Genomic DNA, 25,519 nt, shown 5'->3' on the forward strand with positions numbered 1-25,519 from the left:
CTTTTCGGGCAGAGGCGGAGTCTTCTGCCGAGGGCCGTTCGGAAGAAGGCGGGGTCTACTTCACATCAGGACCAGTCTGGCTGCACCTGCATCCTCAGCTCAAAGCATCCCTGGAGCATCTTAAGAGGAGATTGCAGCTGGCAACCAGGGACCATACCGTCGCAGGAGGCGTCCACCAGATACCTTCCCCTATCCCAGACCTAGCGCTATACAGCAGCAGTGGGCTCAGTTCTGATCCGGGATTCCCAGAGTTGTCTGACCATTGCAAAAACATTTATAGCAATAGCCTCTGATTACGACATGGCCGAGATCACCAATATCCGACCTAGCTTTGGTAAGTACAAGTTGGGAAAACTAAGCCTGGGGTAGTCGAAAGCGTGGCAAAGCCAGGGAGTCCAGGGGCTGGACAGGGAATGAAGCCCAGACCAGGGTTTTCAAGTGCTAGCCTCGCTAGAATAGGGCCTGTGGTGGTGGGTACTGGGCAGTGGACGGCGCCTGAACTTGAGCTATGAGCTGCAGAAGCTGGGAAGGCTAGAGCCACACGGAGACTGGAAGGTCCAGGATGCTAAAACCTTGTATGGTGCACCGTCAGCACTACAGGAGATGAGAAACAGCGAGCTTGCGGAGGAAGGAACCCCTCCTTCTGGGGGAGGAGAGGTGGAGTAGGCCGAGCCCTCCCCCTTGGGGCACGCAGGGCGGTGCCCCTTCCTCCCCCTCCTACTCCTCAGTACTGCGGGGGAGGGAGGTGGCCAGGGGGATGAGGCATCAAGATGGCAGCTTGGAGAATGTGGGGTGGGTGGCTGGCAGCCAGGGGAGGCAGCGGCCTCTAGGGAGAGAGGTGCGGGGGTGGGGAGCAAAAAGGAAGCCACTCCTTAAGCCGGTCAGCTGTATGCTGGGGCTGGGAGGAAACGTGAGCCCTCCAAGTTCTATTCTGCATCGTAATGGTGGGGTCTGTCCGATGCTACCAAATGGCGCTTGGTGCTGCTGGGCTGGGGGATGACGTTATGTCTATTTCTGGGCCTCCTGGCAGCGCCTAGGCGCTCCCTTCTAGGCCTTTGTTCCCTGTTCCCTGGGACGGCTTTTCAAAAAGGGGGAGTTCACCCGCGGTAGTGCTGGAGCTAGCGGGGCCCGATCCAGGCCGGAGGGGGAGGGGCAAGAGAGGCCAAGCCTGGGGGAGGCCGCTTTGTGTACCACAGAAAGCATTACGTCATCTCGGTGAGGCTGGTCCCTGACCCAGCCCTACGGGCTCCGAGATCAGTTACATTCCTTGGAGCAAAGAGTAGAGTGGAAAATAGGGAGGACCGAGAAGCAAGTGTTTTCCTCTTAGGGGATGCCTCCAAAATAGGGTAGGGTAACAAACTACCAGTGCTACGCTTTGCTGGTGCAATACTAAAAAAGAATTGCCCTGCTTCTCCCTCAGTTCTACTCCAGTTTGGATAGTAGAAGCAGTGAGAGTTGCTGTCAGCCTGTGGTTCCTTCATATCCCTGAAGAGATCCCAACCCTCAGACAATCCAGGTTTGAGTATCCAGTGTTTAGGGTGGTGCCACGATCCAACTAGGAAATGGTGTTTCTCACTCCCCAGTAAGAGGTTTATGGAAGTGAGCAGAACATAATGTGCTCCATCCGTCTCTCAATATCAGGAACAGACACAAAGCAGGGAAAGTATCCAGGCAACAGATCATACCCATTAACTCCTTGTTCACACTGATGCCCAAGGCTAAATCTTGATGGTATTTCTTTCTTCCACTTCACCTTCTGTATCACTATTCTTTGAGTCCTATATTTCCAAAATAGAGGGCCCTTTCATGATTGGATGAGCACCCTCTCATCAGTTCTTTCTTTTTCCTTTTATGCCTTCTTTTCAACATATTCTTTTTTCTAATTGCAGCTTCCGATTCCTTGCAAAGTGACATGTTGTAAAGTATAATGCAGTGATTTCCTTTAGAGAGAGTATTAGCGGAAAAGTTAAAAGAAATTTTATCAGCCTTTTACATACCACATTTTATTTAATCCTTACAAATACCCTCTGGTGTAGGCATTATATATATTTTCCAGGTGAGGAAACTGAGGCTTAGGAAGATAAAATAAAGAAAATTCACACAAAACTAGTGAGGGTTGTGCCAATGTCCAATTGATGCCAAAGTAGATTTTCGTTTTTGTCACACTGGTCTGTTTGACAGGGAAAGGCTATCTTAGTAAAGGAAGTCAACAAGCAGGTCTGATCAGGAACTGACTGTGTTTAGCATAGCCCAAGGGTGTCTCTCAGGTCTTTCAACCCTTACAGAGGGTTTCCTTCAAAGAGAGCAGTTGCTTCTGATTTTTTCATGTCTCATAGAGTACTTCATTTCAAACGCCGCCATAGCTCTTGGGGAGATACACTAAACCTACACTCAATTGTCCATGACCTTGGAGGACAAAAGGAACAAGCAGCCAGTGTCACTGCAATTGACAACTACTTCACAACACTCATTTTAGATAGTAGTTCCAACTTCCTTTTCCCACCAACCTTTTGACTAAAGAGAGAGAGGGGGTTCTGAATTTCAACACCCCTGATGTTTTTAGTTCACTGTCTTGAGTGTGGGAAAGAGGCAGAAATTAACAAATGTTTAAATGAAGAAGAAAGTAGGGCAAAAGTGGAAAGCAAGGTGGAGGAAAGTACCTAGGTGATTTATACATGGATTCATCTGTTTCTCTTCCTTCTCTGTCCTCCTGAAAGGTCAGATTCCTTCATCTTCTCTTTTACCCACACCATCTCCATTTTCTAACAGCGGAAGTGGAGGCATGGTAAAGAGCATCGAGTTCTGTCCAGCTCACAGAGTAAATTTATGGTACAGCCAAGAGGATCACTCCAATGTTTCCCAACACTGGCCTTTAGATCTCTCTTTCAAATCATTCTCAAAACGATACTTGTCTTGGTAGTTTCTTGCTTTCCTCTCCTCACAGAGACCATCAAAGTTCAGTTTCACTAACCAGTAGCAGGCGATTTTCAGCAAAGTCCCTAACTGGTGAATAGAGAGCCAGCGTTTTAGCTTGTGCCCATTCGCATTGACAGTTGAAACCAATCAATTGTTTAAATAAATATTTACTGAGCATGTACTGAGTCTTACTCATGCAAGAGACTGGGGATTCAAAGATGAATAGGTTGTTATTTCTGCTTGCTCTTAAGGAGCTCAGCACCAAAGCTACCCCCATTTTGTGAAAGCTCTCCGTAATAACTCATTTCACCTAATGCTCTGAGAATGAACTATTATTATTCAGTATGGACACGGTCACCTTGATTCATTTTGTTAGTGGCTTTTCTTCTTTGAAAGGTAACCCCTTCTTTTCTTTCTTGTTTTCAGCTTTCATAGAATCATGGAATGTTTGAAGCAGGAAAAACTTAAGAGATATTTAGTCTAATCCCCAAGGAAGAAATGCCTTTTAGAATATGACTGACCAATGGCGATACAACCTCTGAAAGTTTTCCATTGTAGATTCACTGCCATATGAAACAATCTGGGAGGCAGTTCTAATAATAATTTGACTCTTTTCATTAAGTTAAATCTGTCTTCTTATAGGCTGTACGCACTGGCACTAGACCTGCCCTCCAAAGTAAAATCAAATCATACCTTCTTCCGTCACAATGCCTTAACTAATTGAAGAAAGTTATTATTCCCAGACTTCTCACCCCCTCAGTTCCCTTCATTTTTTTTTTCATTCAATGTTGTTTCCAGACCTTTTACTATCCTTTTACATTACCCATAATGTAGAATCACTTTGGTACCAGGCACACCAGGGTTTAAACCTCATCACTGCCATTTGCTGCTACTTGGCCTGGGGCAGATTGGGGCCCCCAGGTTCCCCAACTGTGAAGTGGGGTTACTAACAGTATCTATTCAGGGAGCTCTTTGACTCAGAGAAAAAAGCTGTAGTACAATGCCTGGCATGGACATTATTAATATACACCAAAAAATAACAGCTTTTATTCCTGTCAGTACTAGACAGAACACTCCATATGTACTGTGACCAGTACAGATGAAATTAGAGTACCCTCCCGTGATCCAGACATCATATTCATAGTATAAGTTGACATTAGCCTAGTTATACTCCAAGCTTGTGGACACTCAAACTACCAAGTTATTTTTGCTCACACTTGTCAGGTAAGGTCAGTCTGATGTTACTCAATGATATGTTTTAAATTTTACATTTTCCCTGGTGTATGTAATCATATAGACCATATACTCTTTTTCCAATCTGTGGAGGCTGTTTGAATTTACTAACTTCATTCACTCACTGAATACTTACTATGTGCCACGTAATTCTAGGGCCTGGGGATATGGCAGTGAAAAAACAGACATTCACTATTCTTTTTTTTCCCCAAAGATTTTATTTATTTATTTTTAGAGAGAGGAGAAGGGAAGGAGAGAGAGAGGGAGAGAAACATAAATGTGTGGGAGCCTCTTGAGTGGCCTCCACTGGGGACCCAGCCCAAAACCCAAGCACGTAGCCTGACTGGGAACCAAACCAGTGACCCTTTGGTTTGCAGGCCCCTGCTCAATCCACTGAGCTACCCCAGCCAGGGCAACATTCACTATTCTTATTAATTCTATCAAGTAAGGAAAAACAGACAAGTAAGGTATATTGGGGGTAATAAGTACTCTGAAGAAAAATAAAGCAGGGTGATAGGGATATTATCTCACTTTGGGACAGTTAGGAAATGCTTCTCTGCTAAAGTGAGGTTTGAACAGAGACCTGCACTGAGAGACAGAGAGCCAGGCAGATACCTGTTGAAAGGATGTTCCAGGAAGAATCTGGAATATTCTGGAGTCACATTTATTTCTTTACTTCTCCCGGCCCAAATCTCCCCTTAAAAAAATAATGTTGAGGCACTTACAAAATAGGGGATATAAAGCACAGCATAGGGAAGACAGTGAATTACATTGTAACATCTATGGTGCAGGCAGGTCCTGGAATCATCAGAGGGAACACTTTGTCAAGTACATGATTGTCTGGCCATCATGCTGTACACCTGAAACTATTACAAAGTAACGTTGATGAAAACTGTAATTGGAAAAAAATTAAGCAAGTCCAAAAACAAACAAACAAAAACCTCATGTGGAAAGGTAGTGGCTGTATCTAGACCAACTGGCTTCAGTGAACTTCAAGGGGAAAATAACCCCAAACCTAATGATCTAAGTCAGAGACCCAGCTGGTGTGGGGGAAAGACAGACAAGACTAGAAGAAGGGAAGAAAAAAATGTTTCTCTTTAATTATTTGTTTATTCAACAAATATATATATATATATATATATATATATATATACATATATTAAGTACCTGTTACATATTTCTAGTGCTGGGGGTATAGAAATGAACAAAGCAGACAAAAATCCCTGTCTGCATGAAATTTATATTCTAGTGAAGATAATAAACAGTAAAATTAAGTGTGTGTATCTCTATATATTCTTGTGCGTATGTGTGTGTGGGAGAGGAAGAGAGGACACCTAGAAGAAAATCAAGCAGGTCGGGATGGTCTTACTAAGAAGGTGACATTTGAGCAAAGATCTGACATTTTCCACAGTCTCTATTTTTTCTTTTTTTCTTTTGATACGTGAAAGTGTTTTGTCTTTGTGTTTTATTTAATCTTTATTGTATTTTTTACATTACCTTTTAATTCCCTGATATCCCCCTTCCCCCACAGTCACTATTTTTCTATTTAAAATAATTTTAATTTAAATACCTGGAGCCAAAATTCGGAACATGTTTTAAAAGCCCTTAGGCCTACAGTTCTTTTTACCACCCACCCACCTTTGTACCCTTACGCACCCTACTAAAACCATCCAAAGCCAGCCCCACACCCTTCACCCCACCTTCCAGCCAGTGCACTCAGGCCCAGAGTTGGCAAACACTGCACTAGGGGCTGTGGAGTGTCCTCCCGACACCAGACACACTCTGTGCCCTGTGTAACAGTTGAGGTAAATGGGTTCCCATGTGAAAAGGTAACCTTAACACTTATGGGGCAGCTTCCTGTGAAATACAAATCATTATGAGCAAACAAGGTTAATAAGTGCTGAGGGAAGGCAAAGAAAAGAACAAGGAATCATGTGGGGCACTTCAGGGAAGACTTTCTGGAGACGGTAAATATTTCATCCAGGTTTGGTGAAAAGCAAGAGCCGTGGGGTGGCTGAGAGGATGGATGAGGGCATTTCTAAGGGAGGGGAGAAGTCCGTAAGGCCAGGTGAGCAAGTTTTGATTTGGAGGCAAGGTGCAGGTCAGCTCAGCTGCAGCAGAGGCAACAGGAGAGCTCTGGACGGGGGTTGAGATCCACCTGCCTTGACGCATCTCTGGTCTCCACCTTCAGATGTGTCACCGGTTGTGGCAGGCCTTATCGGGGCCTCTGTACTGGTGGTGTGTGTCTCGGTGACCGTCTTTGTCTGGACATGCTGCCACCAGCAGGCAGAAAAGAAGCACAAGACCCCGCCATACAAGTTTATTCATATGCTCAAAGGCATCAGCATATACCCAGAGACCCTCAGCAACAAGAAGAAAATCATCAAAGTGCGAAGAGACAAAGATGGCCCTGGGAGGGAAGGTGGGCGCGGGAACCTGCTGGTGGACGCAGCAGAGGCTGGCCTGCTGGGCCGAGACAAGGGTCCCCGGGGAACTAGCTCTGGCTCTTGTATAGACCAATTACCCATCAAAGTGGACTACGGGGAAGAACTGAGGAGCCCTGTTGCAAGCCTAACCCCCGGGGAGAGCAAAACCACTTCCCCATCGTCTCCAGAGGAGGACGTCATGCTGGGATCCCTCACCTTCTCAGTGGACTATAACTTCCCCAAAAAAGCCCTGGTAGTGACAATCCAGGAGGCCCACGGGCTGCCCGTGATGGATGACCAGACCCAGGGCTCTGACCCCTACATCAAAATGACCATCCTTCCCGACAAGCGGCACCGAGTAAAGACCAGAGTGCTCCGGAAGACCCTGGACCCGGTGTTCGACGAGACCTTCACCTTCTACGGCATCCCATACAGCCAGCTCCAGGACCTGGTGCTGCACTTCCTCGTTCTCAGCTTTGACCGCTTCTCTCGGGACGACGTCATTGGGGAGGTCATGGTGCCACTGGCTGGGGTGGACCCCAGCACAGGCAAGGTACAGCTGACTAGAGACATCATCAAAAGGAACATCCAGGTGAGGAGGAAGTGTGTGTTGGGGAGGGATGGTATGTTGGGGAGACAAGATATTAGGGGACAAATGGAAGGGGAAAGGGATGAAATGGGTGGCAAAGTGGGACTGTGGGGAGGAAACACTCAGCTATCAAGAATAAGCAGTGGTCAAAGTAAGGTGGAGGGCCTGGCAGGTCTCCTCTAAGAAGCATCTTCCGGGGAAGAGAGGGACAGGTAGCTTCTGAAATCTCACTTAGTGTTGGCATCCTGATAGTGCCTCCAGTTCGCTTGGATATTGGGGCTATTTTTTTCTCTAAGATAATGTGTGATGTTCCTTTTGTGAACTAGCTTCTCACAGCTGAAAAACTATAAAAGTAGTTCAGTAGCCTTGCCCTCAGCTTTCCTTTTCCAACCCAAACCTAGGAGTGTAAATAGTATCGGATATATGTATCTTTTATTAACCATTTTATAAATGCAATTTATGAATTGCTTCACCTTTGAGCCCCTTGGCCAGGCCCAAACCTTTCCCACAGATACCCCTCTCCCCAGTCCTCCTCCCTGTTTGCATTAGAAGGGGAATGTGTCTCCCACTGGGCCAGCATTGGCTCTTGAGTTATAACTTCAGGGGTGCAAGAAATGTGAACCCTGTCCTACATCAGCTCACTCATCTCTTCCTCAGTCAGGGAGGCAGTGTAGTTCTAAGGTTTAGCACTCGGGTTCTGGGGTTGGATGCCTGGCTTCATGTTCCAGCCCACCCATTTCCTGCTGTGTGACACAGGTGAGTAACCCTCCAAACTTCCTTTTCCCCAGATGTAAATGGAGCTGCTACCATTGCCTTCCTTACCGAGTTAGGAGGCTCCAATGAGCTAATGCTCTGGCGTATCATTGCCCTGGAGGAGCTTTTACCTTAGTGAAGGAAAGACAGATAATCTCGGCAATGGCCACGTGGTGAGTGTGGTAGGTGCTTTGAAAAAAATTGTTGACATTTTAAACTCAGAGTTTCATTCCTTTTGCAAAATAAAATAGAAGTGGTTAATAGCAAAGACTTTGAAGTCAGACCTGAATTTTAATCCAAATGCCATCAGCCAACTGACCTTGGGCAAGCTGCTTAGCTCAGTTTCTTATAGGAATTAAGTAAGGTGATGAATTTATATCATCCCTAGCACCTAATAAACCTTCAGTAAATTATAACAATTATTATTTGTTAAGATTTTATTTATTTTTAGACAGAGGTGAAAGGAGGGAGAAAGAGAGGGAGAAACACATCACTGTGTGGTTGCCATTCATACGCCCCCTACGGGGGGCCTGGCCTGCAACCCAGGCATGTGCCTGACTGGGAATTAGACCTGCAACCCTTTGGTTTGCAGGCAGGCACTCAATCCACTGGGCTACACCAGCCAGGGCACAACTATTATTATTAATAAAGTTTGGTCTCTGAGAGATATATGTGGTTTGGAGATGTTTTTATTTTGTTTTGACCAAGTAAAAGGAGACATGCATCAGTGGAAAACCAGGTAGAAGATTCCCCAGAAAGGTATCAGGGTCACTTAAAAGCAACTACACATCCCCCAGAAAGATCACTGGCTATAGGTGCCATACTTATCTCTGGATGCAAGCCCACACTAGACTTAGTGGGGAGGCAGGAGGCTCAGGATTGGACAAAAGAGGCTTCCAGGCCAGCAGGGGCTGCGTGTGCAGCGAGTCTCTGGGGACGAGGTTTGTCCACTGAGGAGGGGCACTGCTCCACATTGTGGGGAGGCGGGAGGGAGCAGTTCCCCCACAGGTGGGTTCTTATCTTCTCTTCTGTGTAACAGGCACCTGTCCCGCTGCAGTCATCCCTGTCACGCAATTGCCCAAAGAACTTCTGCTGCCATGTGGCACACTCAGCTTACTTCACAGGGGCCAGGGAAGTTCAAAAACTTTGAAGAATATCAGAGGCCTTTGGTCATGACATAAACATTTGTCCAATGCTAGGATCTAATGAGATATCCTAGAGGCCAATGTAGCAGGGATTTTCATGGCCTTGGAGGCTGGAGTCAGAGGGTATGGTGGCTCCTGTCCTATTGAATCCCCCTCTGTATTCCATCTCTCTCCTTCTATCTCTTTCACAAGGTTCGGCCACCCCTCCCCATTTCCTGACTCCCCTGTAGAGCAGCTGCAGTGCTCCACTGCTTGTCTCCATCCAGCTCTTCTCCCAGGAACGATCCTTTCCAACTCAACCTTCCCTGTAGCCACCAACTAGCCGGACTCCTCCAGGCAGCTAATGCACTTTCTGCCCAAGGCTGAGTGAGAGTGGGGGATGGCTCTGCACCAAGCTGCAGCTGGGAAGAGACTGGCAAGGAAAGGGAGCGAATTGGGCTGGGAACAAATTAGCCTCGCATCCAGGACACCGGGCAGGGGGGAAGCATCTGCTAAACTGCCAGGGTTTGATCCCCAGGGGCTCTTGCCATGTGCCATTTTTTTTTTCTATTTTATTAACTTCCCTCAGGAGGGATAAGCCAGGGCTGGGATCTTGAGTAACACATCCCCTGGGAGAGGCCCCGGACAGGACACCCAGAGCCTTCCAGCCTCCCCGACTTCCTAAATATGTTTTCCCCAACCAGTGCCTGTGGGCAGGGCTGTGTCCCATCCTGGGCCATGCCTGTCATCATCCTGGTGATTCCCTAGCACTTCAGCCTCCAAATGTCTACCCTAAATCCTCCCTACTGTAGCCAAGAGTCTGCCCTTTCTGGATCTCCCCATAGCTCATCAGTGAAAGCTGCCCTGGATGAGTCCACGCTGTCTGTAAAGAGTGGAATCAAGAGTTTTTCCCCTCCGTGTAAGGCAGCCCCTTATAATGTGGGGCCAAATTATCTTCCTTCAGATTCCTGGGTGGAGGTGATGAGAATTGCATTTCTCTGCACAACTCCTCTCTCCCAACTGCATCCCCTGACCTTGAGCAGAAAATTCATCTCTTGTCCTTCCCCCTCTGCAGTGCAGTCCAGTTGAAGAAGCCCAGGACTGGGCATCATTTTTCACTCTATCCATTGCACTACCTTACTCTGGGCAAGTAGTTACTATCTCTGGCCCTCAGTCTCCCTCTCAGCCAGATCATGAAGGCTGCTGGGATCACTCTGTGAGAGCACTCTCAGCTCTTATCAAGATACAAAAGATATAATGAACATGAAAAATTAACCCTTGATTATTAGTGACAGAAGATCATAGTATAAACACAGTATAAAATCTGGATATTGGACTTTGGGACTAGATTTCTTTTTTTTTAGTGGCAGCTTTTTTTTTAGTATTTTATTCACATAGAAATTAAAGTAAATATACATTCCCATAATAAATTTCCCACAAGGAGACGGGAGTCAATGCAGAGAGGGCTGGGGAATAAAAATCAGACCGTGGGAAAGAAGTAATTCACAAGTAGATCCAGAGAGTCATTAAACTGCTAATTTCTTCAGGCCATTGTTTTCCAAACCATTTCCAGTCTTGTCACTGTCAAGAGTCAGATCTGGTGTTGATGACCTGGGACGATGGTCAAGGGAACGGGAACAAAACGATTCTCAAAATCACAGATTTATAAGGGACCTTATAGGTCATCCATTGTAGCCAAAGGGACTGAAAAGAGAAGGAAAAAGGAATGCTGGTTTTCCAGGAACGAGAGAAGGTTGCTATGTTCGTGTATTGGGGAGGTTGGGATGAGGAATGTGGTTGAACATTAAGGTTTTCGTTTCTTTTGTTTTCCCATGATGGTGAACATAGTTGGGAACTATGTGGAGGTTGCCCTTAGGATTTCTAACCCCAGTAAAGGTTTGTTGAGGATATGTGTGTCCACTTAATGCAAAGACTCCGTGGCTAGAAAATCAGTCTGGAAGGGGCTCTGCTAATTCCAGGAAACAGACTTCTCCCTCACTAAGTGTTTCCTCGTCTGGATGTTGTCTTTAGGACCAATGCTCCTGCTCCTCTTTCCACCGAGGGAGGGCAAAGCTTCCCAGCTCCTGTCAGGCGTGGATAAAACCCATTCTTCCCCTTGTCCTTCTGCTTCTCTGCTCCCGGTGCCCCCCACAAGGTCTCTGCCTCACTGAGCAAGGGGCTGGGAAACAGCTAGCTCCCAGCCCTTGACAAAGAGCCTTTGAGAAAGAGCCATTGCCTAGACAATGCTACTTGGAATGAGATTGAGTCGAAGAAGAAGGGGAGGGGTCTGGGTTTGGGGGACATGAAATGCTGTTCTTTAATGCAGAATGGAATGGCATTCAGGTGGTGGTGTGGCTGCAGACTTGGGTATCACAAAAGGGCAGCCTAATGGGGACGGGCATTCTGCCATGTAAAATGCCAAAGGTGAAGGGGGCTAGATGGAGAATAGTTGCCTGAGGAGTGGTTTTAGGGGAGAAAAGTATTAAAACGTAACCAGAATTGTCAACTTTCTTGAAGAACTAGGCAAGGAGCATGGGGGTTTAGATTAGGAAGATTTTGCTATAAAGAATGATTTAGGAAACAGTTTTAAGCAAATAATCAGAAAACCTAAATTATAATTTTTAGTCAGTGTTATTTTTACAAATGAAACTGTTATTTAAATAAAATATCCTTTTATACTACCTATCCTTCTGTATATAAAATTAGAATTATATTTAAAGATCGCATATTTAGCCCTGGTGGGTATGGCTCCGTTGGTTGGAGTGTCGTCCCATGGCGCGCAGGGTTGTGCATTTGATGCCTGGTCAGGGCACATGCCTAGCTGGTGGGCTTGATCCCCAGTCAGGGCACGTATGGGAAGGCAAGCAATCGAGGTTTCTCTCTATGTCTCTCTCCCCTCCTCCTTCCTCTCTCACTGAAATGAAAAAATGGCCTCAGCTGAGGGGGAAAAGAAAAGATTGCATGCTTAATATTTAGATGCCAGTATTCAAGGAAATGTCCCAGAAATAGATATCAAATCTACTTAACATTTAATTATTCATGGAAATGGAGGAGGACAGTGGCCCACATAATCCAAAGTTTCTTTCTTTCTACATCAACTCCACTGGGACTTTCTGTGATGATGGAAATGTTCTCTATCTGCACTGCTCAGTATGGTAGCCACATATGAGTGTTGAACACCTGAAATACGGTTTATGTGACTGAGGAACTAAAATGTTAATTTTACCAAATGTTAATGAATTAAGATTTAAATGGCCACGAGTAGCTAGTGGCCACTGTATTGGATACTTCTGTTCTGAATGTTTTGGAAGGCATTTGATTTTCTTTTTCTTGGGGGATTCCTTTTCCTAATGCCATTTGGTTGTGGCTAATAGTAAAAATAAATTTACTTTCTCTGCTGTGTCCTAATTCATGTCAGAAAGAAGCAGCCCGAAAGTATACTGGGGGGTGAGGGAAACCAGCCTCTGATTTTAAACTGGTGGAGGGTGCTTCCCACAGATGTAATCAAGAGCTAACATATGTATATTACACGTAAGGAAAAAATGTGGGACTTCAATCTAGCAGAGAAAAGCCACCAAAACTGTTTTAAAGTCTGTTTTCTTGTTTACTTCAATTTCAAAAGCTAAAGACTAAGTTTAAATTTTAGTTAGCCACATTCTATGCCCAAGAGAAACATTTTCATATGGTCCTCATATGAAATACAGTCTCAAGAATTTTTTTTAAAACATTTGAAATATTATCACAGTTTTATTCCTTGAGATAACTTAAGGTTTATACTCAAAACACAAGTTATTAAGTTTTCCCCCTTGTTTTTCATTGATAAACTAATTAAATCATTTACTGCTGTGGTTCTTTCCTATGTCAGACACACCTGGGCAGATAAACACTTGCCCACGAGCTTCTTGAGGGTAGGACTCCTCATTGTCTATTGTTTTCAGGCCTAACTGCTGGCCAAGTTCCTGGCACTTAGTAAGTGCACAATAAATCATTTTGGTGGGTATCTAAGGCTGTTAGTGAGAATAGTCCACTTATGCTCCATCTAAGAATTCCTGAGGTAGGTGACGTTTCTTTGGGACTCTGTAGAATATAAGGAATAAGATTTGATAGTGGGGGAATGATTTTATCCCAAACTTAACATTATGTCCTAATTCCTCAAAACTCTACCTCCTTTTCTTTTCATTATATCAGTCTCAGCCTCACTCTTTAAGCTACAAACTTAATAGTCTTCAAACAAAAGAAATAATCCTCATCTCTTCCCTCTCCCCTACACTTACATCCAATTAGACACCCAAATCTAGAAAATTCTGGCAATTTTTTAAACTTACTATTTTTTTAAGATTTTATTTTTATTTATTTTTTAGAGAGGGAAGGGAGGGAGAAAGAGAGAGAGAGAGAAACATCAATGTGCGGTTGCTGGGGGTCATGGCCTGCAACCCAGGCATGTACCCTGACTGGGAATCGAACCTGTGACACTTCGGTTCACAGCCCATGCTCAATCCACTGAGCTACACCAGCCAGAGTTAAATTCTGGCAATTTTTAAAAAAATTTATTGACTTTAGAGAGAAAGGAGGGGAGAGCGAGAGAGACAGAGCTTTGTTGTTCTACTTATTTATATATTAGTTGTTTGCCCTTTACATGTGCCCTGATTGAATCTGCAACCTGGCATATCGAGACAATGCTCTAACCATGTGAGCTATCTGGCCAGGGCCCTGACAGTTCTCCCTGAGACATATTCCCCCCACACCTATCCCCTCTGCTACATCCCTGGTTCCAGGCCCATCGTTTCTCCCTTAGCCTCTTGCAGCAGCCCCTTAACTGAGCTCTCTGACTTTGGTCTTTCTCCACTTTAGTTTATTCTCCAGCTTTTATTGAAATATTACTATTATTGCTATTAATCCTTACCCAAGGATATATTTATTGATTTTGGAGAGAGAAGAAGGGAGAGAGAGAAAGAGAGAGACATCGATCAGTTGCCTCCCGCACATGCCCTGACCAGGGATCAAACCTGCAACCTAGGTGTATGTGCTGACCAGTAATTGAACTTGCAGCTTTTTGGTGTACAGGACAACTCTCCAACCAACCGAGACACCCTGCCAGGGCTAGAATAAAAATATTATTAATAAAATATTAACAACAACCACAATAACTTTATTGCCCCTGTACTTATAGACCTCCGCTTGCTTGGTGGTGACTCCGATGTTTGGTTAGAGTGCCCCCATTGCTCTTCACCCTCAGCTCGCCCACCTCTCCAGGCTCCTGGCTCGTCTCCCCTGCCAGGCACCCCAGCGTCAGGCACAGGCACTGGCACCTCTCACCATTCTCTGAACACAGCATGCCCTTTCAGAACCCAGTGCCTTTGTATCAGCTATTCCCGCCACACTGCCCGATGTGAACTCCCCTCTCTGTCCGTTGTCTCATGGCCCCTTTGTAAACTCAGCCCCGATGTGGGATGCCAAAGCCTTCCCTGGATCTCCCAGCAACACTTAGACAGGCTTCTTATTTCCCTGACAAGTACATCTTTGCTTACATCTCTGTCTCCTCCACTGCATGGTAAGCTCCCTGGGAGCAGCTGAGTCCTGTCAGCTCTGGATCCTCAGCACCTGGCATGTAGTGAGTAGCCAAACGTGTGTGAAATGTTCTTGGAGGATTAGAGGGTTTTTTTTTTTTTTCAAGCTCAGAGTAGAGCCTAGAATAAACTTGAAAGATGGACAAACGAAGATGTCGGCATGGGGAGAAAGCCAGCTTGGCTGGTGAAGACCCTCCGAGGTGCGTGACTGAGGAAGGCAGCTCGGATGTGGGCGTCGGCCCCTCGAAGTAGAGGAGTGGGCTCCAGAAAGGCCAGGGACTTGCCCAAGGTCAGGCGGTGAGGAAATGGCAAAGTTAAGACTCAGAACCAAATTTCCTACCTCCCACTACACCTTTTTCTCACAAGAACCAAATGAGAGAACAGGAGAAAATACACTTGTATAGCACACAGTATGCAGCAGACTCTGTGGCGTTTACAAAACTTATTTAATCCTTTTCATAATCCTGAGTTAGGTGCTATTTTTAATCTCCATTTTATAGATGACAAAACTTAAGTACAGGGACGTCCAGTAACTGGCCTCAGGTCAGGTTTTGAATCCAGGCCAGGCTGGCTTCAGAGCCTGCCCTCTTAAATATTAGGCTGTGCTGCCACTCGATGCAAATGATTTTATTTAGTATCAGCATTATAATTAGAACACTTCCTTTCTTCCCCTTCTTGTTGAATCTTTTCAGGGGATGAGCACCTGCCATGTAGCCTTCTCCTCCCTGTGCTTCCTTCCCAGCCTCTCTTCCCTCGGGATTCTCACCTGCTGTTCTTTCTTCACAGAAGTGCATTAGCAGAGGGGAGCTCCAGGTGTCTCTGTCGTATCAGCCTGTGGCACAAAGAATGACAGTGGTGGTCCTCAAAGCCAGGCACTTGCCGAAGATGGATATCACCGGTCTCTCAGGTAGCAGCTATTTACTTCAACCTAGTTCCCAGATGTCTCAGTGACACCCCTTCCCCTGGCCTGTGGCCCAGATACACCCCCGTGTCAGGAGCACTTATGCCTGTCACTGTGCATGCATTCCCCTCTCTGTCTACTTCTCTTTCTGATAAATATCTAGGTTAAAGATTTTCCTAGCCAGGGAGGTGCTTTGGGTGAGCAAATGGGGTCATTACCTTGGGCAAGTTACCCTAAGGAGTGTGCATGCCAGGTGCTGAGTCCTTGCTCCACGTGAGACTTGTCCTGAAGACTACAGGCATTGTTAGTCCCTGGGCCCTCAGTGATGCTTCTTGGTGTCATAGGGTTTCTTCAAACCTGGTTTGAGGGAAGCAGTTCCAATTCTCTTCCTGCTTGGTTTCCTTTGCCCCTTGTCCAGGCAGGCAGATTCAAATACTGTCCGAGTGCATTTACTGTGCCGTCGCTAAAGACCACATAGTAGTGCCTACCAAAGAAATGGACAACATAGCCCCTTCCTTCCCAATATGAAACCACCATTATATAGGAGAGGACTGTGTCATAGGCCTGTCTTCCTTTTTCTTCTCTCTTTGGGGGCCCCAGATCCTTATGTCAAGGTGAACGTCTACTACGGCAGAAAGCGCATTGCCAAGAAGAAAACCCATGTGAAGAAGTGCACTTTGAACCCAGTCTTCAATGAATCTTTCATCTACGACATCCCCACTGACCTCCTGCCTGACATCAGCATCGAGTTCCTTGTCATCGACTTCGACCGCACCACCAAGAATGAGGTGGTGGGGAGGCTGATCCTGGGGGCACACAGTGTCACAGCCAGTGGTGCCGAACACTGGAGAGAGGTCTGCGAGAGCCCCCGTAAGCCTGTGGCCAAGTGGCACAGCCTGAGCGAGTACTAACTAATCCTGTGTTCCCCACCTCTCACCCCCGGGCCAGGCGGGGCAGGGACGCGGTGGGGCGAGAGGTGACAGAGAGAAGCGGACTCAAAATCTCATTTTAGTTGTAGAAGAAAATTTCTTACAAAATAAACCCCACAAAGAACACCCCTCATGACCACAGCTGCAGATTAGTTCTTAGGGATAATGATTTTTCTCTTTTGCAAGGCACTAGAAATTCTTTTTTTTTTTTTTAATGGGAAAAATAGAGAGGGAAAGACCTCTACAAGTTTCTATATAACAATGTAACCTTATACTTGCATGTCTAATACAAACTGAAGAAATTAGCCTGACTGCCACTCTCAAGTTAAAGATTTTAATCCATGAAAATTGTGTTTTGTGCCGAACTATATTTGCTGATTTACCTGAAATTGGCCTCTTTTCTTTAAAAAAAAAAAAACAATTTTAAAGAGAGAGAGAGGGGGGGGAGGGAGAGAGAGATGTTGTTCTGCCTATTTATGCATATATTGGTTGATGCTTGTATGTGCGCTGACCGGAGATCGAACCTGCAACCTCGGTGTGATGGGACAGCGCGCCAACCAACTTAGCTACCCGGCCAGGGTAAAATTGGCCTCTTTGTTGTTGGGCTTCTCTAGAGTTACTCTCACTCCCCACCTCTGCAAAAGATTATTTTGCTCTTATAAAACCTCATTTTTATCATCCACATCTTTTCTTCCTATTACCTCTTACATCTCTGCTCTTTGACTAAGTTCAAAGTCCAGAAATCTGTAGTAAGCCAAGAAACAAAGGTAGAACGGATTAGGCAAAGTTTGCAGGAGAAAGTATTTGAGAAATGGGGTGTGTTTGCTGTCAGCGCTCCTGTACGGAAGGGTAGACGGCAGTCTGTGATTAGACTGGGATGAAGCACATGGGCACGTCAGACTTACGAGGTAGAACTGGGTTTACAGAACAAGATGGCGTCTCTGAAAAGAGCTTTGGAGACTTCAAATTCAGCTATAGGATAGTACAATGAACACATCACACTGATCCCAAACACTATTTGCAGGTCCTAGGACAGGGAGAGGAGAAATGAGATGACTCTGACCTCCCCCCATCCCCTTTGCATCTCCGTATGGAAGCACCAGCCATTTGTCGGTCGATGGGTTAGAAATCATCAGAGGTTTGATGGGTTAAATTGGCCTTTTTCCAGAAATGCTGACCCTTGAGAAGTTGTAGTCTTCTCAAGTAGCCTGGATGTGGTTAGTGTTGCTTCGTAAGGCAAAGGGCCTTCAAAAATTATTCTCCTTCAAGTTTTTGGTAGTGGCTCTTAAAAATAACACTGTGACTGAGTCATAAAGGTAACTTGGATTCCTTCAGGACACTCTTCCCTCAAAACAAAGTCCTTGGTTCTTGGAACTTATGAGTCTCCCAACGAAGTGGAGAGATGAGGGGAGCCACAGAGTTTAATCCTCCTCCTGCCAGTGGACGGTGGTGGGTGAGAGACATTCAGCATCCTGCTGGGATTAGAATTCAAGTCTCCTTACTCCTAGTGCAGCCATGTCTCTAATGTTGGGACTTCTTAGGTGGCAGAGACTTCGCTGACATTAGTATGCTTGGGTAGGCAGTAAGTATTTTTTCCAGCCTGAAGAGGAACTCAAATAAGCAGCAGCTTGACGCAAAGACCTGAGGGATTAGCTAAAATTGAAGGTCCACTTCCATGCAAGAACATCGCTTTCTAACTTGCTTCTGAGAAGGGAGTTGAAAAGCTGAGTTTCCATGGAGAGAGTGGCAGTGTTGCCTTTGATGTTCCCTTATCTCTTGTGGATGTAAAACCAATCAGCTCCCCTCTCCCCAATCCTTTTGTTGTTTTTTTAAACCTGGATTCTTGACAAGGCAGAGCAGGCACAAAGCCCACTCTCTGTTCTTGTCCCTGTCAGCCCCCACAGTCTGACTCACTCTCTCAGCACTTGGGTTCATACCACCAGTCTCTATCCTATACACCATGGAATGTAAATACTGTATCATACGTAGAAGAAAATAATTTTTCTTTTCTAAAAATGGCATTTTGAGCTAGTTCGATGTAAATCTGACAGGAGCATTCTGAAACCCCATTAGGAAAAAAATTAAATGATTCCTCTTCATCGCCTTAATGTCTAAAGATCAGAAATTGCTGAGCAATCGCTTTTGTTTCCTTCCCAGAAACAATGCAAAGCAACAGGTGGAGATAGTCTGGTCTTTGCCCCACTGTGTGTGCCTCTGTAGCTCCTCCTGACATAAGTCTGGGAAAACAGCCTCACCCCACTCCTCTCTTCCCTATCTCCTTGTAGCTTTATTCCTTGCATTCTTTGGGTCTACTGAGCAGTGGGTGGTGAGGTGATGGGGAGGAACCAGTAGTTCTGTCGTCTATGAGCTGCCTTGGTGTCTTTCTCAGAAAAAGGCCAAGTGGCAGACAGTACAGGGTTCCTCCCTCCTACCTCAGGCCTGATCCATCGTGCCCTTGACTTTGCTGTCCCAAAGTTTCTTAGCTGACTTTGGCTTTCACATTTGTTCCTCCCAGAGCTAACTGATAAGGATGAAGGAGGAATGCCTCCTTTTAAGAGTCAGTTGAAAGACAAGAGAGTCACATCCTAGCTTTTGCACAAGGCACTCATGGTCAGGAATAGGTTAGGGAATGGTCACTTCTGATTTTCCAAGAGTCAGTCCTTCTCTGCTGATATCTTGATTCCTTTAGGAAGACAAGAGTTTTTCTTAATAACAAAAGTCCCTTTATGAGTTACTTCCTCTTTCAGTTCTCAGTGGAGCACAGACAAGATGTACATGTTATGAACAGTGCTCTAGATATGAAAACAGACAGAACTGGTTTGTGGGATGAGGCAGCTTGCTCAGGAGAGGGAATAATGCGAGTCCTTTTCTTGGAAGGCTTTTATTATGGCAATGATAAGTGACATTTCCCTCACCATGATCCTTCTCTAATGTGGTTATCTTCCTTTACCTTGTGTCTTCTCTTGTGAAAATGAAACTCAAAAATAAAATAAATGTGTCAAATTTAAAAAAAATATCTAAAAAAGCTAACATGAATTGTGTGAAATTGCATAATGCTGTAACGCTAACCTACAATATGTAATGCTATCTTGTATGTTGAATTTGTTAATGCACCACACAAGTGCAAAATAAAAACGGATTCACATTAAATAGAAACAATGATGTCAGCATGATTCTCTTGAAAGGTGGATGACTGTGAATGAAAGTAAAGCTCAGATTCCAATAGGATGTCCCAGGGCATGTTTTCAAAGTGTGAGTCTCAGACTACCTGATTCAGAATCGTCTGGGGTACTCCTTTAAAAATGCAGATTCCAGGCTCCTGCCCTAGAGAGTCTCATTTGGTAGGTGACATGTTTTGCTAGTCTAGTTCTTTTTCTAGTCTTCTGGTATTCCCTTCAGAATGTAATTTCTAAGACTATAGCCACCAGAGGGAGAAGGAAAGGTGCTATTGTTTGTTTGTTTGTTTGTTTGTTTGTTTTTAGAGTTAGGAGAGAGAAAGAGAAGCATTGATTCATAGTTACATTTATCCATGCATATACTGGTGGTTTCTTGTATGTGCCCTCACTGAAGGCCAAACCTACAGCCTTGGTATATGTGGATGACGCTCTAACCAACTGAGCCACTTGGCCTGGGCCAAGAGATACTGCTTTTGAGTGCTGAGAATTAGTCTGCCTTCGTAATTGGGAATATTTATTCCAACTGATTCAATTCACTCACTCATTCATTAGTGAAAAACATTTATTTGAGTATCTACCACATAGTATGCACTGGGGATATGAGTCCTATTTTGTAGAGCTTAGTAGAGGGCAAGCATTCATCAAATAATTACACTAATAAATGTATGAATACAAACTGAAAAATGTTCTGAAAGAAAAAGAACACAGGTTAATACATCACTCTGGGATCATATACTGGGGTGATAAGACTGTTGTTGCAACTGCTCTTGGTGGATTTTTTGCTGGCCTTAAAATCTGAAATGATTCAGTTTTCATATTTTCTGTTCTGTGTAAATAATCCTCCCTGTGCACATGCCTGGGGAAGAGAGAAAGGAAGCTGGGCAGAAAGTCCCTGCTCTTCTAAAGTTTCAGTGAAGGAATTAAAAAACATCTTTATTGATTTTTTTGTGTGTGAGAGAGAAGCATCAATTTGTTGTTCCACTTATCTATGCAATCATTGATTGATTTTTGTATGTGCTGTGACTGGAGACCAAACCAACAACCTTGATGTTTCAGGGATGATGCTCTAACCAACGGAGCTACATGGCAAGGGCCAAAAATATTTTTAAATTACACAACTAATACAATAAGCTAACTATAAGAAAACTGAGACTTCCAGCCAAGATGGAGGCATACACTTTGCTTCCTCCACAACCAACAGAGGACAACGACAAATTTAAAAACAAAAAATATCCAGAACTTCTGGAAAATCAAATTGTATGGGAAGTCTGACAACCAAGGAGTTAAAGAAGAAGCATTCGTCCAGACTCGTAAGAGGGGCAGCCAGGGTGGAGAGGACTCTTGGCAAGACAGCAGCTGGCAGACCAGGAGAGGTGGCCGCTGGCAGAGCGTACAGTCCCACATTTGTGTGCAGATAAACCAGGAGAAACAACTGGAGAGTGAGACAGACCGCATGACCCAGGGTTCCAGTACAAGGAAATGAAGCCACAAGGCCTCTGACTGAAAAAAACCTGTGGGGGTTGGGGCAGCTAGAGAAACTCCCAGCCTCACAGGAGAGTTTGTTGCAGAGACACACAGGGTCCTAGATGTACACAAACACATCCACTTGGGAATCAGAACCAGAAGGGCCCAATTTGCTTGTGGGTAGCAGAGGAAGGGAATGAAAGCCAGTGGAGAGCTAAGCAAGCAGCATTGTTTCCTCTCAGACCAGCCCCCTGCCCCTGCCACATACAACCCCACAACTCAGTCACATGGGTTGCCCCACCCTGGTGAATACCTAAAGCTCCACTCCTTATTACTAACAGGTGAACTGAAGAAAAAAAATATGGCCCAAATGAAAAAACAGATCAAAGCTCCAGAAAAAATACAACTAAGCAATGAAGAGATAGCCAACCTATCAGATGCAGAGTTGAAAACACTGGTAATCAGGATGTTCACACAAATGGTTCAGTATGGCTGCAAAACAGAGGAAAAAGTAAAGGCTATGCAAAGTGAAATAAAGGAAAATGTACAGGGAACCAACAGTGAAGGGAAGGAAACTGGGACTCAGATAAAAAATTTGGAGCACAAGGAAGAAACACACATTCAACCAGGACAGAATGAAGAAACAAGAATTCAAAAAAAATGAGGAGAATTTTAGGGACCTCTGGGACAACTTTGGACATTTCAATATCCAAATCATGGGGATGCCAGAAGGAGAAGAGGAAGAGCAAGAAATTGGAAACTTATTTGAAAACATAATTAAGAAGAACTTTCCTAATCTGGCAAAAGAAATAGCCTTCCAGGAAGTCCAGGAAACTCAGACAGTCCCAAAGAAGTTGGACCCAAGGAAGCACACACCAAGGCACAACATAATTACATCACCCAAGATTAAAGATAAGGAGAGAATCTTAAAGGCAGCAAGAGAAAAGGAGACAGTTACCTACAAAGGAGTTCCCATAAGACTGTCAGCTGATTTCTCAGGGGAAACCTTGCAGGCAAAAAGGGACTGGAAAGGAGTATTCCAAGTCATGAAAGGCAAGGACCTATATGCAAGATGACTCTATCCAGCAAAGTATCATTTAGAATGGAAGGGCAGATCAAGTGCTTCCCAGATAAGGTCAAGTCAAAGGAGTTCATCATCACCAAGTCCTTATGTAAAACGTCAAAGGTACTTATCTAAGAAAAAGGAGATCAGGAATATGAACAGTAAAACGACAACAAACTCACAACTATCAACAACCAAACCTAAAAAAACAAAAACAAAAAAACGAACTAAGCAAACAAGTAGGACAGGAACAGAATCACAGAAATGGAGGGTTATCAGCTGGAAGGGGGAGGGGGGAGGATGGGGTGCAAAGGTACAGGGAATAAGAAGCATAAATGGTAGGTACAAAATAGACAAGGAGAGCCCTAGCTGGCGTAGCTCAGTGGATTGAGCGCGGGCTGTGAACCAGGCATCACAGGTTCGATTCCCAGTGCAGGCCACAGCCCCCAGCAACCGCACATTGATGTCTCTCTCTCTCTCTCTTTCTCTCTCTCTCCCCCCTCTCTCTCTCTCCTTCCCTTCCCTCTCTAAAAATAAATAAATACAATCTTTAAAAAAATAGACAAGGAGAGGTTAAGAATACTATGGGAAATGGAGAAACTTCCAGCTAAGATGGAGGCGTAGGTAGACACACTGTGCCTCCTCGCACAACCAAAATAAGGACAACAAAAATTTAGAAACAAAAAAACAACCAGTGTTTACAGAAAATTGAACTATATGGAAGTCTGACAACCAAGCAGTTAAAGAAGAAATATTCATCCAAACCAGGAGGAGGGGCAGAGTTGGGTGGCCGGACGAAGAGGGCTCACGGCAGAGCAGTGTCCGGTGGACCTGGGTGCGCAAGGCAGCAGCAGGAAGACCCAGCAAAGCGTCAGAGCAAAGCGTCAGATTGTGGAGGAGTGCGGTGCACAGAGCGGCTGGCGGACCAGGTGGTCCCACATTCTTGTGCAGATAAACCAGGCAAAACTGGGGAGAGAAACAGACATTGCAACCCAGGGTTCCAGGGTTCCAGCGTGGGGAAATAAAGCCTCAAAATACCAATTGAAAACACCTGTGGGAGTTGAGGTGCTGGGAGAAACTCCCAGCCTCACAGGACAGTTCATTGGAGAGACTTACAGGGTCCTAGAATGTACACAAACCCACCTACCTGGGAATCAGCACTAGAAGGGCCCAGTTTGCTTGGGGGAAGTGGGGGAAGTTACCGAAATCCAGCAGAGAGTGGAGCAAGCGCCATTATTCCCACTTGGACCCTCCCCCACATACAGCATCACCACCCAGCCACGTGGGTTACCCCACCCTGGTGAATACCTAAGGCTCCACCCCTCACTATGTAACAGGCAAGTCAAGACAGAAAAAAGACCCAAACGAAAGAACAGATCAAAGCCCCAGAAAGACTACAACTAAGCGATGAAGACACAGCCAACCTATTAGATGCACAGTTCAAAGCACTGGTGATCAGGATGCTCACAGAACTGGTTGAATTTGGTTGCATATTAGATGAAAAAAATGAAGGCTATACTAAGTGAAATAAAGGAAAATGCACAGGGAACCAATAGTGATGGGAAGGAAACTGGGACTCAAATCAATGGAGTGGACCAGAAGGAAGAAAGAAACAGAAAAGAATGAAGAAACAAGAATTCAAAAATGAGAAGAGACTAGGAACTTCCAAGACATCTTTAAACATTCCAACATCTGAATTACAGGGGTACCAGAAGGGGAAGAGGAAGAGCAACAAGTGGAAAAGTTATTTGAACAAATCATAAAGGAGAACTTCCCCAATCTGGCAAAGAAAAGAGACTTCCAGGAAGTCCAGGAAGCTCAGAGAGTCCCAAAGAAGTTGGACCCAAGGAGGAACACACCAAGGCACACCATAATTACACCAAGATTAAAATGAAGGAGAGACTTCTAGAAGCAGCAAGAGATAAGGAGACAGTTACCTACAAAGGAGTTCCCATCAGACTGTCAGCTGATTTCTCAAAAGAGACCTTACAGGCAAGAAGGGGCTGAAAAGAAGTATTCCAAGTCATGAAAGGCAAGGACCTACATCCAACATGACTCTATCCAGCAAAGTATCATTTAGAATGGAAGGGCAGATAAAGTGCTTCTCAGATAGGGTCAAGTTAAAGGAGTACATCATCACCAAGCCTTTATTTTATGAAATGTTATCTAAGAGACTTATCTAAGAAAAAGAAAATAAAAAACATGTACAGTAAAATGACAGCAAACTTACAATTATTAATAACCACACCTAAAACAGAAATGAAAACAAACTAAGCAAACAACTAGAACAGGAACAGAAGCACAGAAATGGAGATCACATGGAAGGTTAGCAACAGGGGAGTGGGAGGAGCAGAGAGGGGAAAAGGTACAGAGAATAAGTAGCATAGAAGGTAGGTAGAAAATAGACAGGGGGAGGGCAAGAATAGTATGGGAAATGTAGAAGCTAAAGAACTTATAAGTATGACACATGGTGGGAGAGGGTGTGCAGAGTAGAGAGGAGTGAAGTGGGGAAATGGGACAACTGTAATACAGTCATCCCTTGCTATATCACAGTTCATTTATTAAAGCTTCACTGTATCACTGGTTTTTAAAAATATATATATCTAATTCTGTATCGTGGGTTTTTCGCTATATGGTGGGATTTTGCGGTATATAGGTATTTATATACTATTTATGATTTTAATTATTTTTTGCCTAAAAATTTAAAACCATATAAAAATATAAAAAATGTTAATTCAAACATATTAAAAGAATATTAAATTGAAGTAAAATACAGTATATATTTCATCAGCAGATGAATACCATACTGTACACAGTGGAATTGCCACTACCGCTTGCATAAGTTTGCCAACAGGAGATTCTACACGGCACACTATTGGCTGGTGGAATGGACAGCAACCAATCACAGCACTGTGTTCTGTATCCTGGGTGCTTATCGGCTCAGTGACCATAACATTGGTCTGTTTGCTCTCCCACACTGTGCCCATATGTTCAACGTCTCTCCTTGTCCACTTCACATCGATGTCTGATCACTGTGTGTAGTGTTGTCCTGTGGTGTTGTGTTTTTGTGAAATTTTTATAAAAGTTTTAATTTATTTCAAGCCCTACGATGTCACCCAAACGTTCTGTGCCTTCTAAGGCTTCTGGCAGTGAACCCAAGCACCAGAGGAACATGCTTACCATCAAAGAAAAGGTGGACCTTCTCAACATGTTAAAGGAAGGCAAAAGCTACATGGCTGTAGGCCACCATTATGGGGTCAACGAATCTACTGTTCGCTACATAAAGAAAGACAAGAAGAATATTAAGTCTATGGCAACAATGACTTTTAACAAGACTGCAAAAAGGGTGGTCACTTCCCGAAACAAGGCTATTGTGAG

The 25,519-nt window shown here is 44.6% G+C and overlaps 1 protein-coding gene across 3 annotated transcripts; it reads left to right on the forward strand.

The window, feature by feature from the left end:
- Nucleotides 1-23: 23 nt before the first annotated feature.
- Nucleotides 24-19,588, forward strand: SYT11 (synaptotagmin 11). Of its 3 annotated transcripts, none has more exons than XM_036015966.1 (4): nucleotides 24-334; nucleotides 6,341-7,167; nucleotides 15,395-15,518; nucleotides 16,101-19,588. In XM_036015966.1, exons 1-4 carry the CDS (start codon nucleotides 301-303, stop codon nucleotides 16,418-16,420), a joined length of 1,305 nt encoding a protein of 434 aa, XP_035871859.1. In that variant the 5' UTR covers nucleotides 24-300; the 3' UTR covers nucleotides 16,421-19,588. The 3 variants fall into 3 exon arrangements, with proteins under 3 accessions (XP_035871859.1, XP_028358381.1, XP_028358382.1); XM_028502580.2 differs by having other exon boundaries at nucleotides 16,110-19,588; XM_028502581.2 differs by having other exon boundaries at nucleotides 15,395-15,515; nucleotides 16,110-16,420.
- Nucleotides 19,589-25,519: the final 5,931 nt, after the last annotated feature.

Source organism: Phyllostomus discolor, chromosome 14, assembly GCF_004126475.2.
Source record: "Phyllostomus discolor isolate MPI-MPIP mPhyDis1 chromosome 14, mPhyDis1.pri.v3, whole genome shotgun sequence".
NCBI classification, from domain to species: domain Eukaryota; kingdom Metazoa; phylum Chordata; class Mammalia; order Chiroptera; family Phyllostomidae; genus Phyllostomus; species Phyllostomus discolor.

Bases quoted from the DNA above. Each gene is read 5' to 3' on its own strand.
- SYT11 (XM_036015966.1), top strand. From the start codon at position 301: ATGGCCGAGATCACCAATATCCGACCTAGCTTTG. The intron at 335-6,340 runs GTAAGTACAAGT...CTCCACCTTCAG, and splicing joins CAATATCCGACCTAGCTTTG to ATGTGTCACCGGTTGTGGCA. The intron at 15,519-16,100 runs GCAGCTATTTAC...TTCTCTCTTTGG, and splicing joins TATCACCGGTCTCTCAGGTA to GGGCCCCAGATCCTTATGTC.